Source organism: Cynoglossus semilaevis, chromosome 12 (assembly GCF_000523025.1).
Source record: "Cynoglossus semilaevis isolate Cse_v1.0 chromosome 12, Cse_v1.0, whole genome shotgun sequence".
Classification (NCBI taxonomy): Eukaryota; Metazoa; Chordata; class Actinopteri; order Pleuronectiformes; family Cynoglossidae; genus Cynoglossus; species Cynoglossus semilaevis.
The window spans coordinates 9,266,345-9,289,755 of NC_024318.1; the positions used below are offsets into that span (position 1 = coordinate 9,266,345).

At 39.7% G+C, this 23,411-nt stretch overlaps 1 protein-coding gene across 3 annotated transcripts in view; it reads left to right on the plus strand.

Moving 5' to 3' along the window:
- The window catches only part of macrod2 (mono-ADP ribosylhydrolase 2), a 370,465-nt gene that overhangs the window by 239,102 nt on the left and 107,952 nt on the right, over nt 1-23,411 (plus strand). For all 3 annotated transcript variants that reach the window (XM_017037301.2, XM_025060625.1, XM_008321936.3), the window contains exon 6: nt 6,695-6,816. In XM_017037301.2, the coding sequence (XP_016892790.1) occupies nt 6,695-6,816 (122 nt within the window). The remainder of the gene's footprint in view (nt 1-6,694; nt 6,817-23,411) is intronic.

Consider the following 23,411-nt stretch of genomic DNA (forward strand, 5'->3'; position numbering starts at 1 on the left):
TTTTGTGAGCTTAAGAACACACTCCAGTTCAAACACTTCAAAAAGTATTTTTTTGTTTTTCAAAGAAATTTTTCAAAGAAATTTTACAAAACAAACAAAAAATGTGTGTTTGTTAATGTATCTGTGACACTTTCAAGGACAGAAAACTGTTAACATTTACAGGTGGCAAGGGAAATTATGGCTTGTGAGTTGGGAATGTTAATTTACTTTACTTTAGTTGTTTATATAGCACTTTTCATGCAATAAAAATGAGTGAACTGACAGTGATATTGGTTCAAACCCAACAATAGAACACAAGCAGAAATTTGAATTATCCTTGAGACACACACAAGGATATCAAAAAACAACTGCTTTGATGCCGAGTGGAGCACAAGGCTCGGCCTACGCAGCTTTCATTTTCGGGGCAGCTAGAGTCATGCCTTTGGAGTTTCCGCCATCTGTCCTTGAATTCATTTTTGCTCCTTTAGCAAAAGACTGCCTCCTCCTGGTCTTTTGTATTTCCACTGTTTACGTAAACTCCTTGACATAAAATGACAGCATCGCGTCCCCATCACGGCAGTCTTTAAATGTACTGAATCAGTGGACATGCTCACCATCCAATCAGATGGTGTATCAGATGAGCAGCACAGCATAGCATAACATAGCATAGCATGCAAGATCTTTTTCTTTCAGTTTTGTCCCTTTTTTCAGGGGTTGCCACAGCGAATCATTGATTTCCATATTGCCCTGTTCTCTGCATCTTCTACTCTGACTCCAACTATCTGCATGTCCATAGCATGCAAGATGAATAATGGTAATGTGTATTATTCTTAACATAGGGTGCATCCATTTTTATCTATTTAAGTATTAGCATATTAGCGTGGTATGATTAGTACACGTTAATATCAATATTATGCTGAGTAAGTAGTCTCCATATATCTGTTAGTTGATGTTAGTTGATCTGTTAGTTTGTTGCACAACCAACTGCCCTCTGGGGATAATAAAGTTTAAGTTGACTTGTGAAATCGTTAACTATGTGACTCTTGTCGTTCAGTGATAGAAATAGTCCGTGCTCTTTTGATACTGCAAGGAAATCATTGGTGTGTTGGTTCACTCCCTCTCTTTTTGTACCAGGTTCTCTCTATCTAGCATTTGGGTAATTGTTCATTTTAAATTCACCTGTGTGAATGTGTCAACATGTCAGTGTGAATAGTTGGTTGTGACTCCAAAATTGACAGGATGCTACTCACCCAAAGACCGAATTATCTCCCAACAACAAAAGACACGGAAAAAACTGTAGCCGTGGACTATGAGCGAATGAGTAAAAGTATTTTGTCTTCTGTTCACAATTGACGTCCAAGGTTATTGGCATGAAAGGTGAGCATTCAGAAGCAGCCACTCTGACTGTAACATGCATAAGACCTTTTTTTGGGATTGTTATTTCAAGGCTTCCTCAAGGACCGTAATGGAAGTGAAAATGAAAGATTCATTATGCAGTGAAGTGCCAGGCCCTGTCACAGATAGTACTGAATGAAGCTTAGATATTTCAAAAGATTTTCCTTTAGTTGCTAAGAAAGCGCTGGCTTTGAAGTGGCCGTGTCCCCCTTGATATTTAATTTTCAGCCTTCCTGGAGCTGAGTAATATTTCAGCAGCCAAAGCTGAAAGTGTTCCTGCAGAGGACGTTTGTGTCCTGTCTTTTTTATGAAGCGAAGATTCAGTAAGAGAACAACTTGACTTGAAAATTGCTGTTGAAAATAATCAAAGAAGTACTTTTAGAAAATGTCTCACTGCACAGTGCATCAGAAAAGACATTCTGCAATTTATCGAGTAGCTCTGTCATTAATAAATGCAATGTGAAATCGTGGATTTAGGAAACAAATTAAAAAAACATTTTTCAAATTATAAAATTATTACCTATGGAGTAGTAGTAGTAAGGTGAAAACACTCAACTATATTTTTTAAATAAATGCAATGTGAAATCATGGAGTTAGGAAACAAATTAAAAAAACATTTTTCCTTTATATATACAGTATAAATCTAAACACTGCAGTGTTTTCATCTGAGAATTCCTTCTCTGTAGAATTCTGCAGGATGTTTTTCCCATCAGATCACAACTGGTTTCTTTGCCTCATCTGAAGACTGAGGCAACGCTCCTTTTTAAGTTTTGGTAAAAGAAAAAAAAAGATATCTGAAGGTTGTGTGTGTGAAAGAAAAATTTTGACAACTAGCTGTCTTTATATGTTTTATTATTTTGCATATTAGGGACAAGTCACACAGAGAGCAAAGCAAGTCTGAAGTGATGGGCCCTGAACACATCTCGGGGGGGGCGGGGGGGGGTGGACTCTTTGAAACAGTTCAAAGGGGAACATCTACTCTAAAAGAATACTTGAAACACAGACATCATGTTGCCATGACGCCCTGGTCCCATACAGAAGTCTCACGTGCAGGGACCGTGTCTCTATGGTCGAACCAACCCAGTAGCTTCTGCACAAAAGAACAGTAAGAGAAAGCCCTCAGAAGCTGAAGATGTCAGAAGATTTCTATTACAGATAAAAACATGTGTCAGAGGTTCAATAATTTGATTAGTTTGATGAACATTTTGCTCAATGATCACTAGATTGATTTCATTTTTCAGGTTTGATCAAATCAAACCTAACAGTTCAACACCTGACGAAAACAGACATAGCAGTAAACCTGGTCAAAGCTGATGGAGATGCATGAGAGACGTGTAGTTATTAGAATCAAACCAATGTCGGACCACAACTGTCCTGGTACTGTTTGACTTATATCTTTGTCTGATAATAAACAGGAACTGAATCAAACTTGGTCAGCGATTTGGATTCAAACAGACTCTATTCAGATACTGTGAGTAAAACAGTGAGACGTTACGTGCTAATAGGATATAATTAGTGTCATTTTGTTTTTGTCTCCGTCCAATGTGTACTGTTGAACATAGCAGTTTACAAACACTAAAGAAAAAAAAACCACTATGAAAGTCTGTGTTGAAAGTAGGCGACTGGAACAGTGACTGTGGGAACTTTTTTTTTTTTTTTTTAAAGAACCGTCTGTTTTATGATTTGCTCAAAAACGATGTGGCTCACACAGTGTGTGCGCGTGTGTGCTGTTCTCACTTGATGAGTGTAGCTATCATTCTCTCCATACTGTTGTCAAACCGTGTTAAAAATAACGTCATGTTGACGTCTTGTTTGTCGTATCGTTGCTGCAACCATATGCTGTCCTTTTTCTTTTCTTTTTTTCTGTCTATATTCCCATGTCGTCACTCGGATGCTGCGTCAGACTATTAAACAACAGGCAGATTGTTAATCTAAAGCCTGGAGTTCCCACCGTATAATCCCACCACAACAGATTATGTCAGTCTTGAATTGGATCCTCCGAGCTTCCACTTTTATCATCCAAATAAAGCTTCAGGGTTATTCTTATCTTGCCCTTTTTTGGGTGTTTTCCTCTCTCTTTAGTGCAGGGTGTGAGGGCTCAGAGGAAGAGGAAAACAACATGTGTGAAATCTTCATTCTCTGTTGGTTAAATTGTGTTGTTGACGTTGCAGCCCTGAAGCCAGGGACCAGAAGAGACAAACAGATATTAGGGGAGAAGCCGCTGAAACCATTGTTAGTAATAAAGCTCATTAACGACTGCTGAAATTGGCAGGACGATGGCCTCGAAGGAATACGGTGGTATGTGTGATATAGAAGTAGTTTTTTTATTTATTTATTTTCTGGCTGATGTTTGATTTAAGCTCAGACTGAGTTCTTTTTTTTTGCTTGCAACATTTGCTCAATACCTCCAATATTCACATTTTCTTCGCAAATAATTATGCTTAATATTTCTGCTGAAATAATATTTATTTATAGATATTCAAATTTAGTCTGCAATATTCAGTTTTTTTGTAGATATATTATTTCTGTCAGTGAATTTAACATTCTACGTATTATAGTAATTCATATTAATAATAAAACTTCATTCAAGTATTTGTGGAATATTTTAGTTTGCTGTGAAAACATTTGATTTTATTAAAATAATTTATAAAGCTTCACACTTTCACCTGGCACTGTACATGACTGAATGTTAATCTGTCTGAATATTTCAAAGAGATAGTCTTCATTTTTCTCACAGTAACAGGAGCAGCTGTTATTCCAAACATGTCCTAACGTTCTATGGCTGTGATCATCATCCTTTACTCCTGGTCCAATTGGAAATATCAATCCTGTAGGCAAAGCTGCAAAGTGCAAATATGAAAATAATAATAATAAAAAAAAATCAATGTGCTGTGCAGTGAGGCTCAGCAGTGACATGTTGCAGTCATCAAAGCTTAAAATGTAAATCTCACAGCAGTCACACTGTCACATAACAGCCCTCCATGCTGTCGTCAACATGCAGTACTGCTGCACTGAGGCATCATTTAAATACCATACGTCAGATGCAGAGGGTAGAAAGCCATTCTCGATCACATATAGAAGCTGGTTGGTTGTCCACACATATGGATTGAACCGTCATCCTTTTCTTTATCTTTTTTTTTTTTGTCTTTTTAAAGAGAAAGTCACATGGTTTATGTTCCTTTTGTTATTGGCAGAAAAAAATAAAATCATGTTGTTGATGTTTTTATGAGTAAACAGACTTAAAATAAATTGTTCTCCATTATATGTTTTTTTATTTTTTTGTTAGAGTAAATCCTTCTTTATTGTCCCTTTCTATTAAGACTACTATAGAAGTTATAAACTTCTAAAACTATGGCTCTGTGACTTGAGGATCTGTACATTCATTCAAAGCCTCCTGAACCTAAACCTCCTATGGTTTAGTATTTTGAATAAAGTTCAGTGGAGATTTGAAACACTACCTGTAAATGTGTTGATTTTGGGTGACATGACACCACTCCCATCTTCATAACGATGGTTCAGGAACCACCCATCTGAATCCAAAGCTGCAGAGCTCGGCTGTTTTTGGGTTCAGAGAGACTAAAGCGTCTGTAGCTGTGAGAACCTTCAGCTCTGACTGGCCATCCTTCAGTGAATCCCCATAGTTATGTCTTCACCCTACAGAAACGCCGCTGTATAAATATTCATTTGATGTAAAGTGTTGAAGAAGTGCGTCGACATTGCTACTGGTGAGGAGGAAAAAAAAACTGTTTAAAATTTCATGAATTCACAAGTAGCCTGGTTTTTGGCACTTATTCTCAGTGTAATTGACATGTTGCTGTTCTTGTAGTGGAAAAACTCCATGAATTATGCACAGAAAACATTTTTACCACATATTCTATTAGAATTATATTGTTCCGTGCCATTTCTGGTCTCCAGTTCTGTCGAAGACTTTTGACAGCCCCATTTTTACCTCAGCCTGTGATGATCAGTCAAACCCTTTGTTTCTCACCTTTTCCAAACACAGAACCTCAGCCTCGGGCAGAGCCAGTGCAAACGCCTTGACTATAGCGGCTCCTTATGTATTTTATCATTCTGACCTATTAAGCGAGCAGACTCAGAAGTGAGAGCTAAATTTAATCTTTAAATGATTCATGGTCAGGAGGAGAAATATTATAGCTTTCATTTATACTGTGGGAAAAGTGAGGCTAAATATTCTACATTAAAAGTAAATGGTGAGGTTAGACGGTGAAAAACACGAGGCTAGTGTGTTTTTATTTATTTATTTTTTCAAATCGCAGTTGCGACGCTCATGCACGCTTTTCCCGGAAACGTCAAAATGATCCGTTTTCATACTTCAATGTGTTTTAATATTTCAGTGGACACAAATGCAGACTTGATGCATTAAATTGCAAATGTTTGGGTCATATTTGATCTATATTTAATGAGCCGTGAATTTAGCAGTCAGCAACGCTGCCTGGTGTAAGAGGTTCACAGTCTGGGTTTTCACTGAAAAACATCTGTTTCTGAGGAAATGTTTTTCCGTCTTTCTTTTTATGAATTAGTTTATCCGCAACTCTGTGACCTTTTTGAGGAACTATCAGGTGAAAACACATCCATAAAAAAGTGCTCTGTTCTAAAATAACTAATAATAAACTAATAAACTAATAATTTTCTGCTGTACTGTAATGCCCTGGTGGTTAGTCTCCTTAAAAGCAACAAGAGTGGTTAACCATCCAGTAATGCTCTGAGGGAGCTGCAGACTTAGTTGCATATTGATTTACACTTGTCCTGTCCAACACTGAAAAGGCCAAAGGTAGTCAGGCAGAATGCAGAAAATCTGTGTTTCTGTCAAATCAGCACTTCCATCCCTTATTTTCCTGTCATCACTCCAATGATATAATTAGGAGGCTGCATTCCTCAGCTCTGCCAGGCCTGAGTAGAAGACCATTGATTGACAATGGAAGACATTACCATGAAAAGAAGTAAGGAGCGGCAAGATAGAAGATGTGAATATGGAAGATGTTATGAATGAATGTCGCCATTGACTTTCTATCTGAGCTGCCATTTCCATTATGGAATAAATTCATTATTGCTGTTCCCAGAAGCCACAGTGTATGATCCAGCTCTATCATGACTTTTTTTTTTAATATTTACACATTACTAAAGTTTGACTTATCTGCTTGGCTGCATGGTGGACAGCTAGAATGTTTTACAGCGTCATAAATATCAAAATAGTCCAACTGCACTGTGAGAAATACTGCCAACTATGTAACTTTGCTTTGCCCGAGAAAGTCAGTGGTGAAATGAACTCTGTGTGTGTGTGTTTGTTCCCTTTTGACAGATGTGATCCACACTGTGGGCCCAGTGGCCAGAGGTCACGTGAGCACGACAGAGACCAATGACCTCACCTCTTGCTATCAGAACTCCCTCAGGCTGGTGAAGGAGCATGGCTTGAGCAGCGTGGTGAGTACAGAACATGTCCCCACACTCTCACCCACCCGCAGGGGGGGGAAATCAGACGCAGGTGAAAGAAATAAATTATACGCTTTTGTTGTTTTTATTCAGCGGTGTTTAAGCCTTCCGTCACAGAAGCAGTGGGAATTTCATGCACTAGGAAAAAAGGTAGAAGAACAAAAGGATAGACATTTTTTAGAATTTTTTTTTTCATTTTAGAAGGTTTTGGAAAAGGCTTAATCTGCTTCATTTAAACAAAAGCCACAGAGAACACAGCAAAATGGTAATGTTTCATGTTTGCCAGACAAAAGCTTTTTATGTCACCTACTTTCACTCGTGATTAAAGGCCAGTGTTTGATTCTACCTCTTCATTTGTAGCAGTGAATAACTACATTTTAATTATTTTTTAGTCAATTTAATTGGACAACCTCTTGTGGTCGTTCCATGATATTTTCTTCAAAGTCACGTTTGTAGCACCAAAGTTCATTTCCATTAAAGTGGTCTTTCTACAAATCTGTTGCTTTTCAAGAATTTCCAACTTTTGACTGTTTGATTGTTTAGCTACGTTATAGGAATCAGGACTACACTAATGGCCACAGTTCTATTTACCTTACTGCATGATCACTGAAAACCACATCAGAGCGTACAGTAATCCAGTAAAACAGGCCAAAAACCGGCCAACTTGATACATTTAAAAGTACACTTCATTAAATATGAAGGTTTTCTGATGCACTTCTTTACATGAAAAAAGTGGAAAAACATGGATTTATTTTTATTTATAGGTAGTTACTTTATGATTGTACTTGTCCGGCCCGCTTGACTTCAAATTAGGCTGAACCGAACCCTGAACCAAAATGAGTTTGAAACCCCTGGTCTAAACAAACAACATACCTGCTGAGGTTGTCAGGGTTCAACAAAGTCAGAACATAAATAACCTCATCCTGGCTGTATTTTTGGCACTGTGTTAAGATTTATTCAGCTTGGACCCCTCCCATGGTTTATTGCTTCTATAATCTGTGTATATATATATATATATATTGTGGGGCAGACCAGATTCTGACTAATGTATTTACACAGCTGTGAAGGCCTTCGGTGAAAACAGTGTTGTTCCATGTCTGACTCTACTTAAAGGAAGAGCCAAGTCGTTACCTTATCTTTGACACACTTTTGTCTCTCCTTGCTGCAAGGACGGCAGAGCAGACCTTTTTTTCTGTAGAAACTAAAATGGAAGAAGTTTGATTCTTTCCTCAAGCCTTGATTTAGTTTTTTCTCCAGACTGCCTTGATATGCAAGACGTACTACAAGAGAGCCTCTTAGGGGTTTCTAGCCAAAATTCTTTAGCAGTCAGTCTTGTGGCGCCTTGTTGCTGAGCACAAAGAGTCCAAATTTTGTGGTTAGCTGATCAGGACTGAGCTCAGTTTGAGCCTTGCTGTGTGGGGGAAATAAAAGATCCTTCCAAGGACGGGCATCCCGCCAAGTGGGTCTACAAACAGGCAAAGGAAAGGTGCTAAATTAAAGAATCCCAGACAGCTGCCTCTTTAATGGGGATTTCAGAGCGTTATAAAGGATTGGGAGGCAAAACAAAGACTAATACAAAATAAACTTGAACATTTGAGATTACAAAGGACCATCCCCTGGAACCTAATCCATTATTCTGAAACCTGAAAGTTGGGCATTCAGGCAACAAAACAGTGCAGTCATAGAATCAACATCTTGTTCTGACAGTTGCATGTCAGACTAAGTGTTTACAGGGGAACACAACTGGATTTCTTTTACCCCAGGGCAGTTCATTGTGAAGAACAGAATCTTAACTATTATCCTCAGAAGGAGGAAATTAGATTAAAAAAGAGCCTTTTCTTGTCCCCACCTGTTGTTATTCTGATTTACAGGTCTACAGTCTCTGAGACGGTAAATGGGAAGTATGACTTTCAGACAACCTAAGGCAGTGCCGGACTGGGTGTTTTTTTCTTTTTAAAAATAGAATAACTTACTTTCAGCTCTTTTAAACAGTCACGACTCCCTTAGAGTTAGATAGTTATTTTAGTATCATTATTATTATTTTTGCTAAGCTGTGTCATGTAGATATATTATATACTGTATATAACATTTATACAAACGATGTGCCTGCTTAATACATACATCTGATCTGTGCACCTATGGTGATGTATAGGCCTCATTGGGGTATTTTTCCACTCTGGGTTTATTCCCATTAAATACCATATTATTGTTGTTGTACTCGGATGTTCTAAACCCCATGGTACTTCATCCTGCTTGACGTATCAGAGTAAATGAGCTCAGACTATCGATGTGACAACCTCTAGGCCTCTGGACAAACTGTAAGTGTAGGATGGAGCTCTGAGCCCCAGTTGAAGGATGGCCTTCAGATGAAAAATGATGATCAACCTGAGCCAAGAAACCTCTCGTTTAACCCCACACTGACGTGGACAACAATCTGGAACAGCTTCTGCTTTAACACCCTCGCTTTGTCTTTGTCTCCCGATGAATATCAGATGCCTGGCAATCCATTTAATTGTGTTTTCCAAATCAATTGACTGCAGCCAGCGCAGAGGAAAGACAGAGTGTGTATTTATTTTATGTGCAAACATTCATTATGTCTTCTATGGCAGACTTCCTCAGGAATATTTGAATAGGCCTTTGTTGGGTTGGTGTTCTTTATTTATTTCTTCTCAGCCTAGAGGATTCCTTTGCTTCAGTGCTTTTCTTTCCCTTTTTTTACTGTGGCTGAAAGAGCAGCAGGCTGTCACAGCTCTGACTGACCACAGCCCACAACCAGAATGCCAGCGTAGCCGGCTGGGCTTTGTAACATCACACAGAGGAGCTGTGGGAGCTGTGCCGTCTGTGAGTATAGAGTTGCAGCCCTGGTCAGATGAGCAGCACATTGTCAACCAGCATCCTCCTCCTCCTCCTCCTCCTCATCTGCTCACTCTGTGTTACACTGTAGTTTGTTGTCTCTATCCAGAGGAGGCCAAAATAGAGCTGGAGTTAGAAATTGGGACTTTTGACAGATTGATTCTAGGCCTAATGTGTGTGTGAATATGCCGGTCGATAGAAGTGAAGATGCTCTTGGAAGCTATTATCTGGCGATGGGACATATTAAATAGTTCTCATTATGAGTGCACAGATAAATGGAGTGTGCCTTGTTATTATATTCAATTTGCAAAGTTTCTGGGACTAAACTTGCTGCACAGCAGCAACACAGAATTACACTCATGGTAATTTTCCCAGACAGACAGCAAAAGAGATTACCTGTGATTATGTGTTGAGGTGACATGCGGTGTGTAAAATGCTGATTTTAACCCACTGACTGAGACCTGAAAATTTGAATTATATTTTAGCTGAACAAAACAATTCTATTCATAGAATGCTATTGTGTGTGCTGAAATGCAAAGCAGAGATTTTCTTTAGTGTGTTTGGAGTGTGTCTGTGTACAGGCTGACCCTAGGGGAGCCTCCTCTCCAGCGATACAAAAAAAGGGGTGAAGAACACAAGGAAATGAGGAGACAGTTATTGCAGCTCCCCTGTCTTGGTTTGTCATGGAAGGCTGCTCAGATTCTTCCCTGGAAGCAAGTATAGCATCTGTCAGGCAGTAACACACAGAGAGAGTGTTGGTGGTGGGGGGATGCCACCATCTGGAAGTCATATAGCTTTAGACTCTGTTTCATTTTGGAGTCCATATTAAACACATCTACGGCTTTGACCTTTCAAGACAATCGTCATGTTTACCACAAACATTATTGCTCCATTATTCAGCCTGTGCTTTGAGCCTCCACGGAGTTTACAGTTGAGACAATAACAAGGATTTAAGTCGTGAGGTGTTGGCATCTAAACACAACAGGCATTTCAGATGTTGACTAATGATCTGCTGGACAAATGGAACCCTGTTTTCTTCCTAATTCGATGCTGACAGGCCACAATTTGATGCTTTTTCAAAGCGACTGTCATTAAGCTCTTCCTGGCAGCCTGCAGTGGGCTGGCAGCTGTCAGTGAGGACAGTGATGGGGAGGCAGGCTGCATTTAGTGGCCTCCCTCTCTTACTCACAGGCAGTCCTGGAAGTGTGCTGCAGTTACAACACACTGGCTTCCAGCAGATCCAGCAGGGAGGCCACAAATTGCCCGTTGAGGAAAACGCTGAAAGCCAAGTGGATTGGAGATGAATGGTGTAGAATGATAGGATTAGTGTCCCTCTTCTGCAGACTCATTCCAAAGCTCCTCGCCACATTAGCTTTCATTCATTTTGTCCACCAGTGTTGCAGAAAGCATTCCCACAAACTCACGGTGATGCGTCAGCCTGTGCTTGAAGATGACAGATGATGGTCTGTACATGTTCAGCTGCCTGACATGACAGCGACATCAAGGAAGTCATAAACTACCAGTGAATGGACAGTAGACATCATCACCTCTATAAGATGTCAATCATTCATCACATTGACGCTTGGGTGGCAACTTGTCTTTCATTGTGTTTTTAAACTGGCTTCCTGTTCTCGGCCCTTCCATTAAAATGTGCTGTAAATAACTTCTACTGTTCCACCTTTATCACTAGGTCACTGGTGATATTGGAAAATGTGTTTTTTACTGCCGTGTTTAAGTGCACTGGAGGGTCTTTGTCATTATTTATACTGCCAAATACAACCATAATAAACTTAACGACTTTGTATTCCACCCTGTCCATTTCGGTGCACCGACTCCCAAAGTGATAAATTCATTTTGCATTTATGCGCTGAATAGATCACGCACACAGTTTTCCTCTATCTGCCTCTCTGAGCCTTTGTCATAAATTACTGCCCATGAATGCGAGTGACTCCAAATTTAATTATGACTAAGAGAGGGATGGAGGCTTGATTGTGAATGCACTTGGCTCCTGATCATAGTTAACTGTGCCATTAATTCAGATAAAGGAACGTAAAAGAATTCAGTGTGGATCTGTGTGAATTCTTGGCATATCTCAAAAGTCCTTTTTTTAAAAAACAACTTTTGTCAGATAAGCAGTGGGTTAAACTTGCGCTCAGCATAAATTTAGAAACATAGCAACAAAGTAAAGTTGTATCTTTTTAAAGGATTGCTCTGTAACCTTGACCACTGCACCGTGTTGTATTTACTTCAGTCCTATAAAAATGTTGATGTTAACAACAACAACAAGAACTGTAAATTGATAATCTAGGACAGTCTTTTGCAAGTAGATTCTGAATGCATTAGAGTCCTGAATGCTGGATCTCCTCTGTAGGACGAATCAACCATACTGATCTGATTCAGATTAGGACTGCATCAGTCAAACTATCATGCTTCATGTCCATTACAACATAAACAATGTCTAGTTTAGTATAAGGTTTGACCATAATCACGGCCACCAGTGACCTATGGAGAGCCTTTTTGACCTTTGATCCATATCATGTCATTTTTTTTTTCTAAAACTGGTTGAGGCATGAACTTATCAAGCCATAGGGACATGTGACAGTCACTTGTTGGACATTAAGAAATAAGCTTAGGTCAGAATCTACAATCATTTTCACTGTTGGTGGAGTGTAAAATCAGACAGAGAAAGTCTAAGTTGGTGGATGGTGGAATTATTGGATATAGATTTTGCTAGGTTAACGTTTTCATAATACTTATTTATTGCCGTTAGCGTGTTCATTTGAATAGCCCTTACTGATAAGGCCTTTTGATGTAATTGTTTATTTTACTTGGACATGCTGCATTGAATGGTTTAATATGATGATATGAGAAAAAACATCCAGTGTGTTCTGCGCTACAGAGGGTCATACCAGGTCACATTCCCAGAGCAGTGATTAGCAACAATCTGTGATTATAACCTAGCCCTGAATGTGGCCCGGCTTTGCTTAGCCTACTTTCAGATACAGTACCTGCGTGCACCAACAACGGTTAATTAGACTGAAGCTCTGCAAAGGTCACGCCGCTATTTAAATTAGTCATTGCTATTTGTCTGATCCAAATCATTGGCAGCACCAGGACAATTAGATACAATTACAATGACAGTGGTTGTGGTAGTCCACCACCTAGTTGGAGTTAATGACCAGCCGAACCCCAATTACCCCACCACCCTGCCTCAGAGAGAGGCACACTCAGCAGGAGGAGAGGTGCAGACGTGGTTAAAGAGTTTAGTCCTGTCACATCACCTTCCCATGACATTTCCTTCACTCTGGAGAGGACTTGCAGAACTTTATGCGAGGTGAACTATTCGGATATGTAAAACGTGACATTTCCACACACCTCAGCAGGGGTAATCACATTTGATGGGGATTGAAGAGGTAATCTCCAGAGTGTCTGTGTGAAGTGGGCTGACTAGAACATGCTAGCATCTTGATTACAAGTACAAAAAAAAGGCATTGCAATCATCAGAAAGATTTAACCCGCTAAGGTTGCCCCGCCTTCATGGGCTGACACTGAAATGTTTTTTTTTTCTCCTTTTGCTGTCTCTGATAATGAGCCATGACAGAAAAAAAAGGGATGTTTTGAATAATTTAACTACCAAAGACCAACCAAGACATATGCTGTAGAACCCAAGCTCATCGCTCCTGTTTGCTGGTCTGACTTTATCCTTTTCTCTGCTGCTTGGCTGTGAGCATCTCGTGGAGACAGCTCTGTGAATTTCTGTGAAGCTCACATCCCTCTGCGCTGCCATCTGAGAATAGAAGCGACAGTCATACCCAACTGAGGGACTGTCAGGGAAGGTTGTTGATTAAACAGATGTCTATCCTGCCATTCAACATTCAAGACAGGAACGTCATAATAACAATGCATTATTTAAACATACCTGAAGAATACGGGCGCCACAGAGGAGGTGGGGAGGATTGTCTTTGTCTCTGCCTCACAACAGAATTAAATTAAAATAGTGACGCATTTCTTACCAGTGTTTTTCTCTCAGAGAACGTAGTGGACGGGAAAATAAAACATGGGTATCTTCCCAGAAATGAAATTGTTTGTGACAATTAGTTTTGATTGGCAACACAATAACAAAAAACTGCAGCACTGGATCATTAACAATGATAAAGAGGAAGTTTTAAAGTTTTCCTTCCAAAAGAAGGAAAATCCCCGGTAGAGACAGCTCTTGCACAGTGGTGTGTTGTTTCCTTTGATGCTTCATTAGGTAAAAACCAGCACCTACAACACATTAGCAAAAAAAATGTAATGTCCTTACAGCTGACCTGAAAACTTTAGTTTCTTTTATTTGTTGTTGTTTTTTTGTTTTTGAGCTTGCAGACTACTACGTTGTTGTTTAAAAAAAAAAAAAATTGTGGGATCAAACGCTGCTTCCACAACCTGATACATGATTGCGCTCTGACAGACGGGCCTGTACAGGAATGAGTGATGTGAAATACCTTACATGCAGAGCGGGCCTCTCTCACGGCTCGACGATTGCTCTTCAGCTGAATGAAAAATCTCAGCAATCTTACAGCTCCTTTAACAGATTGCTGTTCATCAGCAGCGGACCTCAGCAGAGGAATGATTTCTTGTTTACATCATTATGCTTAATTAACATGCAGATTCAAACCAGCCAATAGTGTGAGTGTCGCCAGTGTCAGTGAAGTCGGAGAGAGCTGTCTATCTGTCAGCTCATTACCATTGCAGCACTGCCCTGGGTGTAAGTACTCCATGCTGTTTTGGGTTTATTTGGTCATTTTCCTGCTCCTTTAATTCTCTGCCAACAACTTGAACTCATCCAAACAGTCTGTTTATCTGAACGGTCGGGGACAGCCTGTATTTCCACACATAAGAAAAATGATCCACTCATCTGTTTTTTTCCAACTGGTCCACAAATCTTGGGTGACACATTACGCTGCAATTGTGTTTCGCCTGGCAACATGTTCAATTTAGCTCTCACAGATGGATATTTTAATTATTACCCAGTGAATGGTAATGCGAAGGCTGAATCTGCACATTCCTAACTCTCCATACAAGGCAAGGCATTTTAAATCAGGATCATTACGTCTAAGGAAGGATTGAGCAAATAGCGGCAGCCATTCTATCCGTGTTGTGTATGGTAATTTTACGGCGGTGTCAAATGTACTCTAGTTCCTCGGCGTCATGGCTGCTTCTCTCTTTCATCTGCAGCCAGGTGTTGAACCTATTGTTAACCTTGCCAGGGTTGTGTCCATGAAACTGGAATTTTCTGCTCTATCACAGGATTCCATTCCAACAAGCTTGCACCCAATTATCCTTCAATCATAGTCCCTGGTCTTACAGACGTGTTTGGCTGAAGTACAAGGTCTTTCCATCATAGTCTTATACACAGGGGCCTTTGTTTCTCGTTCATGAATTTGTTGCTGCACACATGAAAAGGGTTTTCAACTCAGATACAGTGTAATATCATCAAACGAATGAGTATTAGGTATAAGTATTTCCATTTCTAGCCTTTTAGAATAAATAGCTTTTCCACCGTGTATTTATTTAATTAACCTGCCCTCAAACTACAAAGCAATCTTTTCCAGCTGCTTTGTAATTATTAAAGCCTCAAAACACATGCACACACACAAAAACAATATTCCATCATAAATACAAGGGCAGGCAAAAAGTTGAAAATGTAAACTTTTGAAATACTTTAACGCATCAAAAGAAGTGTTTCCAAAATGAGGAAGGCACCCCAACCCCGGTCTACAGACTGGTGGTGATCCATAGGTCATTTGGTACCTGGCCACAGTGGGTCACAGTACCACCAATTGATAATAATTTACTTCACTTAATATGCTTTTTTAACTTATTAGTGAGAACCTTTACCTCCAAATAAAGTCTGCTGTAGATCACTGTACCTTAATCATTCAATTATTCTATATCCCCAAAAAACAGCAGGATGTGTGAAATATTCCGATTGAAAACACCTGTATTTATCTACTAAGGAGAAATGTTCATGTCACAGCAGCAGAGACAGTAGAAAGAGATGAGAATATATCTAAAGAAAATGTACAAAGTATGAAAATACTCCATGAGCAGAAGAGTGAAGCTGATGTTGCATATTTAATAGCCATCCTACTGCAGTGATAATTGATTGGACACAGTACCAAAGAAGAAATGTAGAGCTCAGCTTATTCTTATTACTCATATGAAAAAGTACAACAAAGTTATTGAATTAAGTACTTGATGCGCTGTTAATGACTTAAAAATCTGTGATTAAATGAGGGGGGAAAAAATTAGAGTGGTGCTAAAATACTATCTGTATAGTGATACTACAGTGGTATTATTTCGGCTGTCGATTCTTGTCTTATTAGGTGACAGATTCGAACTTGCAGCCACCTGGAGCCCTCCATATAAAATGCCCGTCAGTAAAATACAGCAATCACATTTTCAATTTTCCAGGTTGTCACTGATACAAAGGCTTAACGATCAAAATTAAGTCTCTTGCTGCTTTTTTATCTGTTATGCATTATGCTATGTAAATTAAAGGAAGTGTGTAGACAGATAATGGGAGTCAAGGGAATTTCTTGTCAAGATTTGTTTGCTGTGAAGAGTACAACTGCTTGTTTGCATCCAGAACATGTATACATCCAGATATGAATATTTATAATCTTTCCTATTTGGTTAGCTCATATTTATGTTTGAATGCACAATGTAAACATTCTACACTGTGGCATGTATATATGTGGCTTCTGACTAAAATGGTACATGTATATATAGCTACATAAATATCAAGCCAGGCCGCCACCCATTGTTTTGTTCAGTCTTCCTGAGGTGAAGAATTGTGTGCATTGGCAGACGTGTCAGTGTATATGCTCTCCCACATAATTCTTTAATCATGGCGCTATTACCCCCCCACACACACACACAGTTTAGAGCCATTATTATCTCCCAAGGTCACAGCTAACAAGAGCTGACGCACTGTGCCTGGCCCGAGCTGATTGACTCCCACTTTTAAACTGGTTCAATCCCGGCCGACTCAGCAGTTCAGGAGGCAGTGCAGCACCTCGCTCTGTTTTATGACTTTCATCGCAGCAGGATTGTCTGGCTTTGACGCTGCAGATTAACCACGGACCACAAATAAGAACTGGACTTAGATTTTCAGTTCTAAAAATAAAGTGAGGAAGTAGGAAGGCAACAGTGGTTAGCTGCTGGCTGGTGACATTACACGCTACACAGTTTTCAAAAAATTGTACCTAATCCACCAAGTTAGTAAGTACATGTTCAAGTTAGGAGCATCCAGTAGGTAGATCCTGATCTACCAGTGGATTGCAAAATGAGTGCCGGTAGATCATGAGCAGTTAAATAAAAAAAATATATCAATAAATATATATCTAAGTTTTCATTGTGGGTAGATCATTTGAAAAGTACATCCTAAGCCAAACAAAGTATGGCCTTCTTTGTTCTACACTATTGTGAATAAAGAAGGTTATATTTCTACCCCAGATGTTTGACATTCAGAAGTTACATGTAACATATAACACTGATTAGCTGCAAAATTACATCCACGACCAGCAGCAGTTCAGCCAAAAAATCTGATTCTATTTTCCCTCTTTTGTCCTTTTTGTCCATCAAACTGCTGACAAACATTTTCCTACTGCAAACAGTACGCTGTGCTAGTGGGAAAAACGTTAAAATAAGAGGGAAAATAGCATTCAGGACCGAGACAGTTTGTACGGCCGGCACCTGACTTTAATGTGCCGCGAGTCCTTGACTCACAGCACCTAACCCACATTTTCTCCTGTACAAAGTTAATTAAAAATTATACAACATGTTAGCAGTAAATCATCATGAAGTAATGGAGCAATCTTTTCATGGGGTAATTCAGCAGATTAAACATTTCTCTCTTTGTCAACCACTGACCTTAATCTCATTAGTGTCACCCAGGTTTGTATTAATGACAACACAACTGTCCGGACTGTGGAACAAATTTAAATTTATATCACCTTTTACCTCACTCATATCTACAGTTTCCATTTGAAACACAGATAGATCTATGAAACAAAGGATTTAGTCCTAGTACTGTGTGTTCTAATACAATCCAGAGGGAACATAAAGGTGAATACTGGCCTATGGTCTGACTTGGACAAGCAGGTGACCTCCAAATCTCACTCATCTAATCACTAACATCACATCCATAAATCCCAGGTAATGATAATATGCCTTCAATAGAGTGTGAAGATCTATAGTTAAGGTGTCCTACAGAGAAGAGCAGGACCAGAACCCTTGTTTTTATGTGTTCAGTACAATGACATTAAATGGTAAAGGAATACATATATATATATATATATATATATATAATGCCAATATTCTGGTAAATCATCAAAATATAATTATAATAACAACTGATGATTTTAATTGCTTGATTTTAAGTTTGCACCACTTTAAGTGTAGACTCTAAAACTTTAGCTTGATTCTCCAACTCTAATGTGGATCTGTTTCCCAGTCATCGACCTTTTCTAAAAAAACAACCCAGTTATGTTGAGACACACCAGTGTGTGTTTGACGTAGAGCTCACTCAAGCATTGTGGTATTGACCTACTACGCTACGGTCTCCCTGTGTCAATATGACCCACACCAAATACTAATCAGCTGTTCTGGCCTTGTTTTACACTATTGATATAAAAAAAAAAACACAACAAACAGCCCGCAGCCTCTGGTGTTTACATTTTGTAACTCAAAGAAAAGTGTTTATTGAGTGAACAAAGCTTTTAATCTGTTGAAGTGATACTTTGCACTTTGGCTCCAAAAAACACATGATGTATTTGGTGCAGACAAAATGGTATTTCCAATTTTAGCAACTAATTAATGTTTTATCAATATTCATGATGAACTCTACATTTAGAAAGCTGTAATTAGCTTTATTATCCCCTGGCCATTTGTAGAAACGTATTAATGTGGTCCAACAGCTGTAACTTGACTCTGTGACCAGTTGTATGCTTAAGAATGAAGTACAGTGTAAACTGTGCAGACAGATATATTTTTCCAGAAGCTAGTAATTCTACTTGCTTTTTCCAAAAAAAGTTTATCTTTTGGCACCAGGAAGCTGTACCAATGTACCAAAGTCCAGAGTCTGACAAGTTTCTGCACACACAGTTCGCAAATCTCCCATGTTGCTGTGACACCCTGTATTTGTCCACATGGCTGCATGTCTCAGCCACTATATGTCTCTGTGTCTGCTTTGCAGAGCCTGACACTGGCTCAAGTTAAAGTATGGGCTTATTTCCACACACACACACAGAGAGAGACACACACACACACACACACACACATATATATAGTGAGAGCTGTAGGGATATAGCCACAACGCACAACCACCTGGTGATTCCCTCACTCACCTTCCTTTTCCCTTCAGCCAGCTGCTTCCTGTTCTGGCCAATCAATCTGCAGTGTCACCATGAGTCACCATGAGTCACCATGACCTAGAATGGCATGTCCTCTCCTATTTTGGCAGAGACATCGGTGGGCTTTGTGTCCATCTTCAATTCTCCTCATTTAGATTTGCACCTGTGCTCATATTACCATGGTGGGGAGCTGCGATGGGATTTGGAGTTATCCCAAATTTCTCACTTTGCAGAGACCACTTCTTGTTTTTTTTATCATTATCAATAAAACATTATAAACAAAATTTTTATTTATTCACATTTTCACACACAGACAGAATGACAGACACTGTGTATTGAACAATTCTACCACCAAATAATTGTATTTCTAATATTAAGTTAATGATATATACTGTATATATATATATAGATAGATAGATAGATAGATAGATAGATAGATAGATAGATAGATAGATAGATAGATAGATAGATTAAAATACCATCTGAATGCCCAGTGTGACAGTGTGGAGTGCACAGCACAGCAACAAATATGGTCCACAAACTGACTGACACAGTTGTGAAGTGTAATGTGTGGTTGTTGACTGATTGATGTTTTGTGGACAACGACTTCACCCAGAGTTTGAAATTTCTGCTCTGGAAATTTTCTATAAGCCTTCTCTGCTCTCTTCTTCTCCAGCAATATACAGAAATGTTATATTTAGGAATGTTGATTAATATCGATTAATCGTGATTAACCGTCACCAGTTAAGATTACGATTAATCATATTGATTTTTTTTTTTTTTTTTATCGTTTGGCTCGGCTACTTTTGTTAATACATCCATAGCTTGTTATATAAGTTCATGATCTCTACATTTTTGTTTTGCATGGTTGATGATCTGCGTGTGGTCCGAACAAGGCCAAGGTGGCAGGGTTTCTCTCTCTCTCTCTCTCTCTCTCTCCCTCTCTCTCTCTGATACTCTGGTGGAACAGAGCTGTCACCACATGAAGGTGACCCTCTCTCTATGGACCCCCCACCACCACCACCACCTTTCTCTCTCTGCTCAGCTTGCCTGTCAGGTCCTACAGGCGACATGGTCTATTAAGCACCATAATGATGACCACTGCCTTATTTGCTTACAGAGAGGACACCCATCCGTGTCAGTGTCTCAGTGTATGTTTCCAATACTAGCATCTGATCCTGCATCCGTGTGTTTTTCTCTGTGCCTCCCTTGTACAGCGGAGTTCTATTTGTCTCCTACTTGTGTCTGGGGGGTGGATTTGATTAGACTTGGACGACTGGTAAAAGAAACATCCTCTGGGATTTCGGAGGGAATACTTTGAACATGCAATTCTTTAGAGAGGTTTTTACACCCAGTAAACTCACTAATGCCCCGTGTTTCAAAACATTGCTTTTACAGCCTCGTACTTTATATCCATATCCAGCTCTGTTGCTGTGACAGGACTACTTGAAGATGGCAACATGCCTTGGGGAGCACTCCTACCTACACCTTGTGTTTATCTCCCACATGCCATGAAAAAAAGCTGCTTGGCCTGTGACAAGTCAGTTGTATAATGTACTCTCTCCCAAGCAGGAAGACACCTTGAGGTTTAGCTGTTTTCAGACACGGTGTGTGTGGGGTTTTTTTTCAGCCTAATTACCTTATCATGAGTGTTTACATCCAATGGGTATCAGTGGTTCATGTCCTTGAGATTCTCAAAGGAGGAACTTTAAACAGACGACACACAGAGAGAACAGATCCACATTTTCTGACATCCTCATATACAGTACGTTTTGAAGGTTATCGTTACATTCCCTGAATTATCTCTGTGATTATTGAATTAATACGTACAGTCTGAAATGATAATGACGTTTTAGACAGAAGTGCCTTTGAACCTCGCTCCGTGGCTGCAGACAAGCAAAGACTAAAAGCTCGTCAAAGACAGAGGCACAATAGAGGAATGTGCAATCACACTTCTACCTTTCAAGAGTCTTTCCATATGCACACAAAGAGGCCCTTTGTTTTTGCCGTAGGTGTGAATATCATTAGATATGCTGCGAGTGCAATAAATGTGAGTGTGTGCAGCAGCCTTCGCCCCTGAGACAATAAAACACGTATGGAAATAAGCCGACAGCATGACTAATAGCCCGCAGTTTGAGCCGCGTGCACATCTTAGCAGACTGCATGTTAGCTCTAAGTGAGACATTATACAGTTATCAATGAGCCCGCTGCCCTTTGATCTCTCTTTTTTTAACAGTTGAACATGCCGTTGGCTCTACTGTCCCCAAGAAGAAGAAACAACAACAAAAGACGCCGTCACTCCCGGTGGTCCCTCTGTCCCTAATCCCTACACTCTGAAGACTGTGTCCCAGACTGTGTACCATCAGGGCTCACATTATAGCATGAGAGAATAGTCCAGAGGCCTGTAGAGAGAGTGAACTGACCCCAGGGCTTAAATGTGTCCTTGGACCAAAGTCCTTCTAATGAAGACCGGTCTTCATCCAAACCTCATTTACTGTACAGAGGTTTTCCTAAACTGTGTCGTCTTCTGGAACAACCATCCTGTATTTCCATGATTTTCTAAAGTAGTAGTTCTGTGCTTATCGTTAATATTAAAATAGATATTTTAGTCGTCCTTCATTTTAAGTAGCAGGAATACACTGCAGGAAGAATCACGCAGAACTGTGTCTGCACTGACTGCACTGGAACGTGTGCTTTGCTACCAGCTCATATAACCATCGACTGCACTGGAACGTGTGCCCGTGCTTTGCTACCAGCTCATATAACCATTACTTAAAATGCATCCAAGCAGCATATACACTACATTGAAAAATAGTGTTTTCTCATGCTAATTCGACAAAAGCCTTGACCTCTTATCCTTCTGCTGTTAATTAGCCTTCGTTGCTCTTACCTCTGGGCAAACTCAGATTTATTGCTTTATGTTGCGCAGGGCTTTAAAGTGAAAGTCTGCTGCTGGGGCCCTGATGCCAACAGACTGTGTGGACACGGAGAGACTTTGATAAAGTGCAATATTTATCATCATTATCAACATCATCATCTGTGCAGCTTTTTACTCATGACATTTCACAAAAAATGCTTTGACTCTAATTGAATGGTCCTTATTTGAAAAGGCCGCTGAGTGACTGTTTTTTTTTTTAAAGACATTGTCTCTATATATTAAATTAAAGTTTATTTTACTTTAGAGTACTATAAACCAAGAGTGTGAAGTCTTAGTCTTAGACTTAAGTCTGAGAGAGTACTTTTCAAGCAGCAAGGAGCCAGGTTGTTGGGGTGCAGTCAGTCCCAGACGAGGACAGGTTAGCATTCCATCACAGGACCTACAATCAGTTCAGAATGAACATTGAACTCCCCCATGCCTCCCTCCCTGTCACACACAGGGAGAACATGCAACCTCCACACAGAAAGGTGAACTAAAGAAGACCGCTCTTTCCTTGCATGGCCTAATGTCATTGGACTTGTCTTTATTTTACACCTGTTCAAAAGCAAGCCTTCATTGACATGGAGCCGCGGTACTTAACTGGTTCGCCTGCAGTCCAGATCTATCCCTGATTTGTAGTTTTATCCTTGCACAGAGGTTTAATCAGAAGCGCAGACATGGGCCGCCAGGACACGTAAACACATCCCAACATAAAGCTTTATAATAAATCCCTGCTGCTCTGTTCCCATTTTTCTTATTTATTCATTCATTTCTTATTTTATGTCCACTTACCTCAGTTCACCCTGGCTCCTGGACATACAGCCCGTGTGTGTGTGTGTGTTTGTGTAGGTGTGTATTTTTAATCCTCCAGTGACACTGAATCACACTGGCTCATAAAGGCTATGTACAGAGCTGTACAAATGGGATGTGCTATCACCATTGTTGCTGAACTGAATGTGATGAAAGCAATCTCAGACCACGCTCAGCTTCAGTTAACAGAGTTCATTAAGTCCATTAAATTCCCAAGCCTCCAGTCTCAGAGTAATTATTCCTAAAGAATGAAGCCAGAGACAAAAAAAAAAAAAAAAAAAAATCAGAAGAAACAGACCGAGCGTCCAGTTCCACGCAGGGTCCTTTGTAGTCCTGAAATCATGAGCTTTAATGGTAAACGGTGACAGATGCTTGTGCGTCATGACAGCGGTGAGCATCTGCTGTCTGTACTAAACCAAGGTATTAAAAAAAAATCTATTTTCTTCTACTGCAGTGTGCATTAACAAAACATCTATTAATATGTGGACCATATACCGTATTAGGAAATGGACCTAACCATCTGGTCCTGAAAGTGCACCAGATGGTTGGAAGTTGCAGTTCCATTAGGGGGCGACTCCAATAACTGCACTGTTTCAAAATAGAAGTCG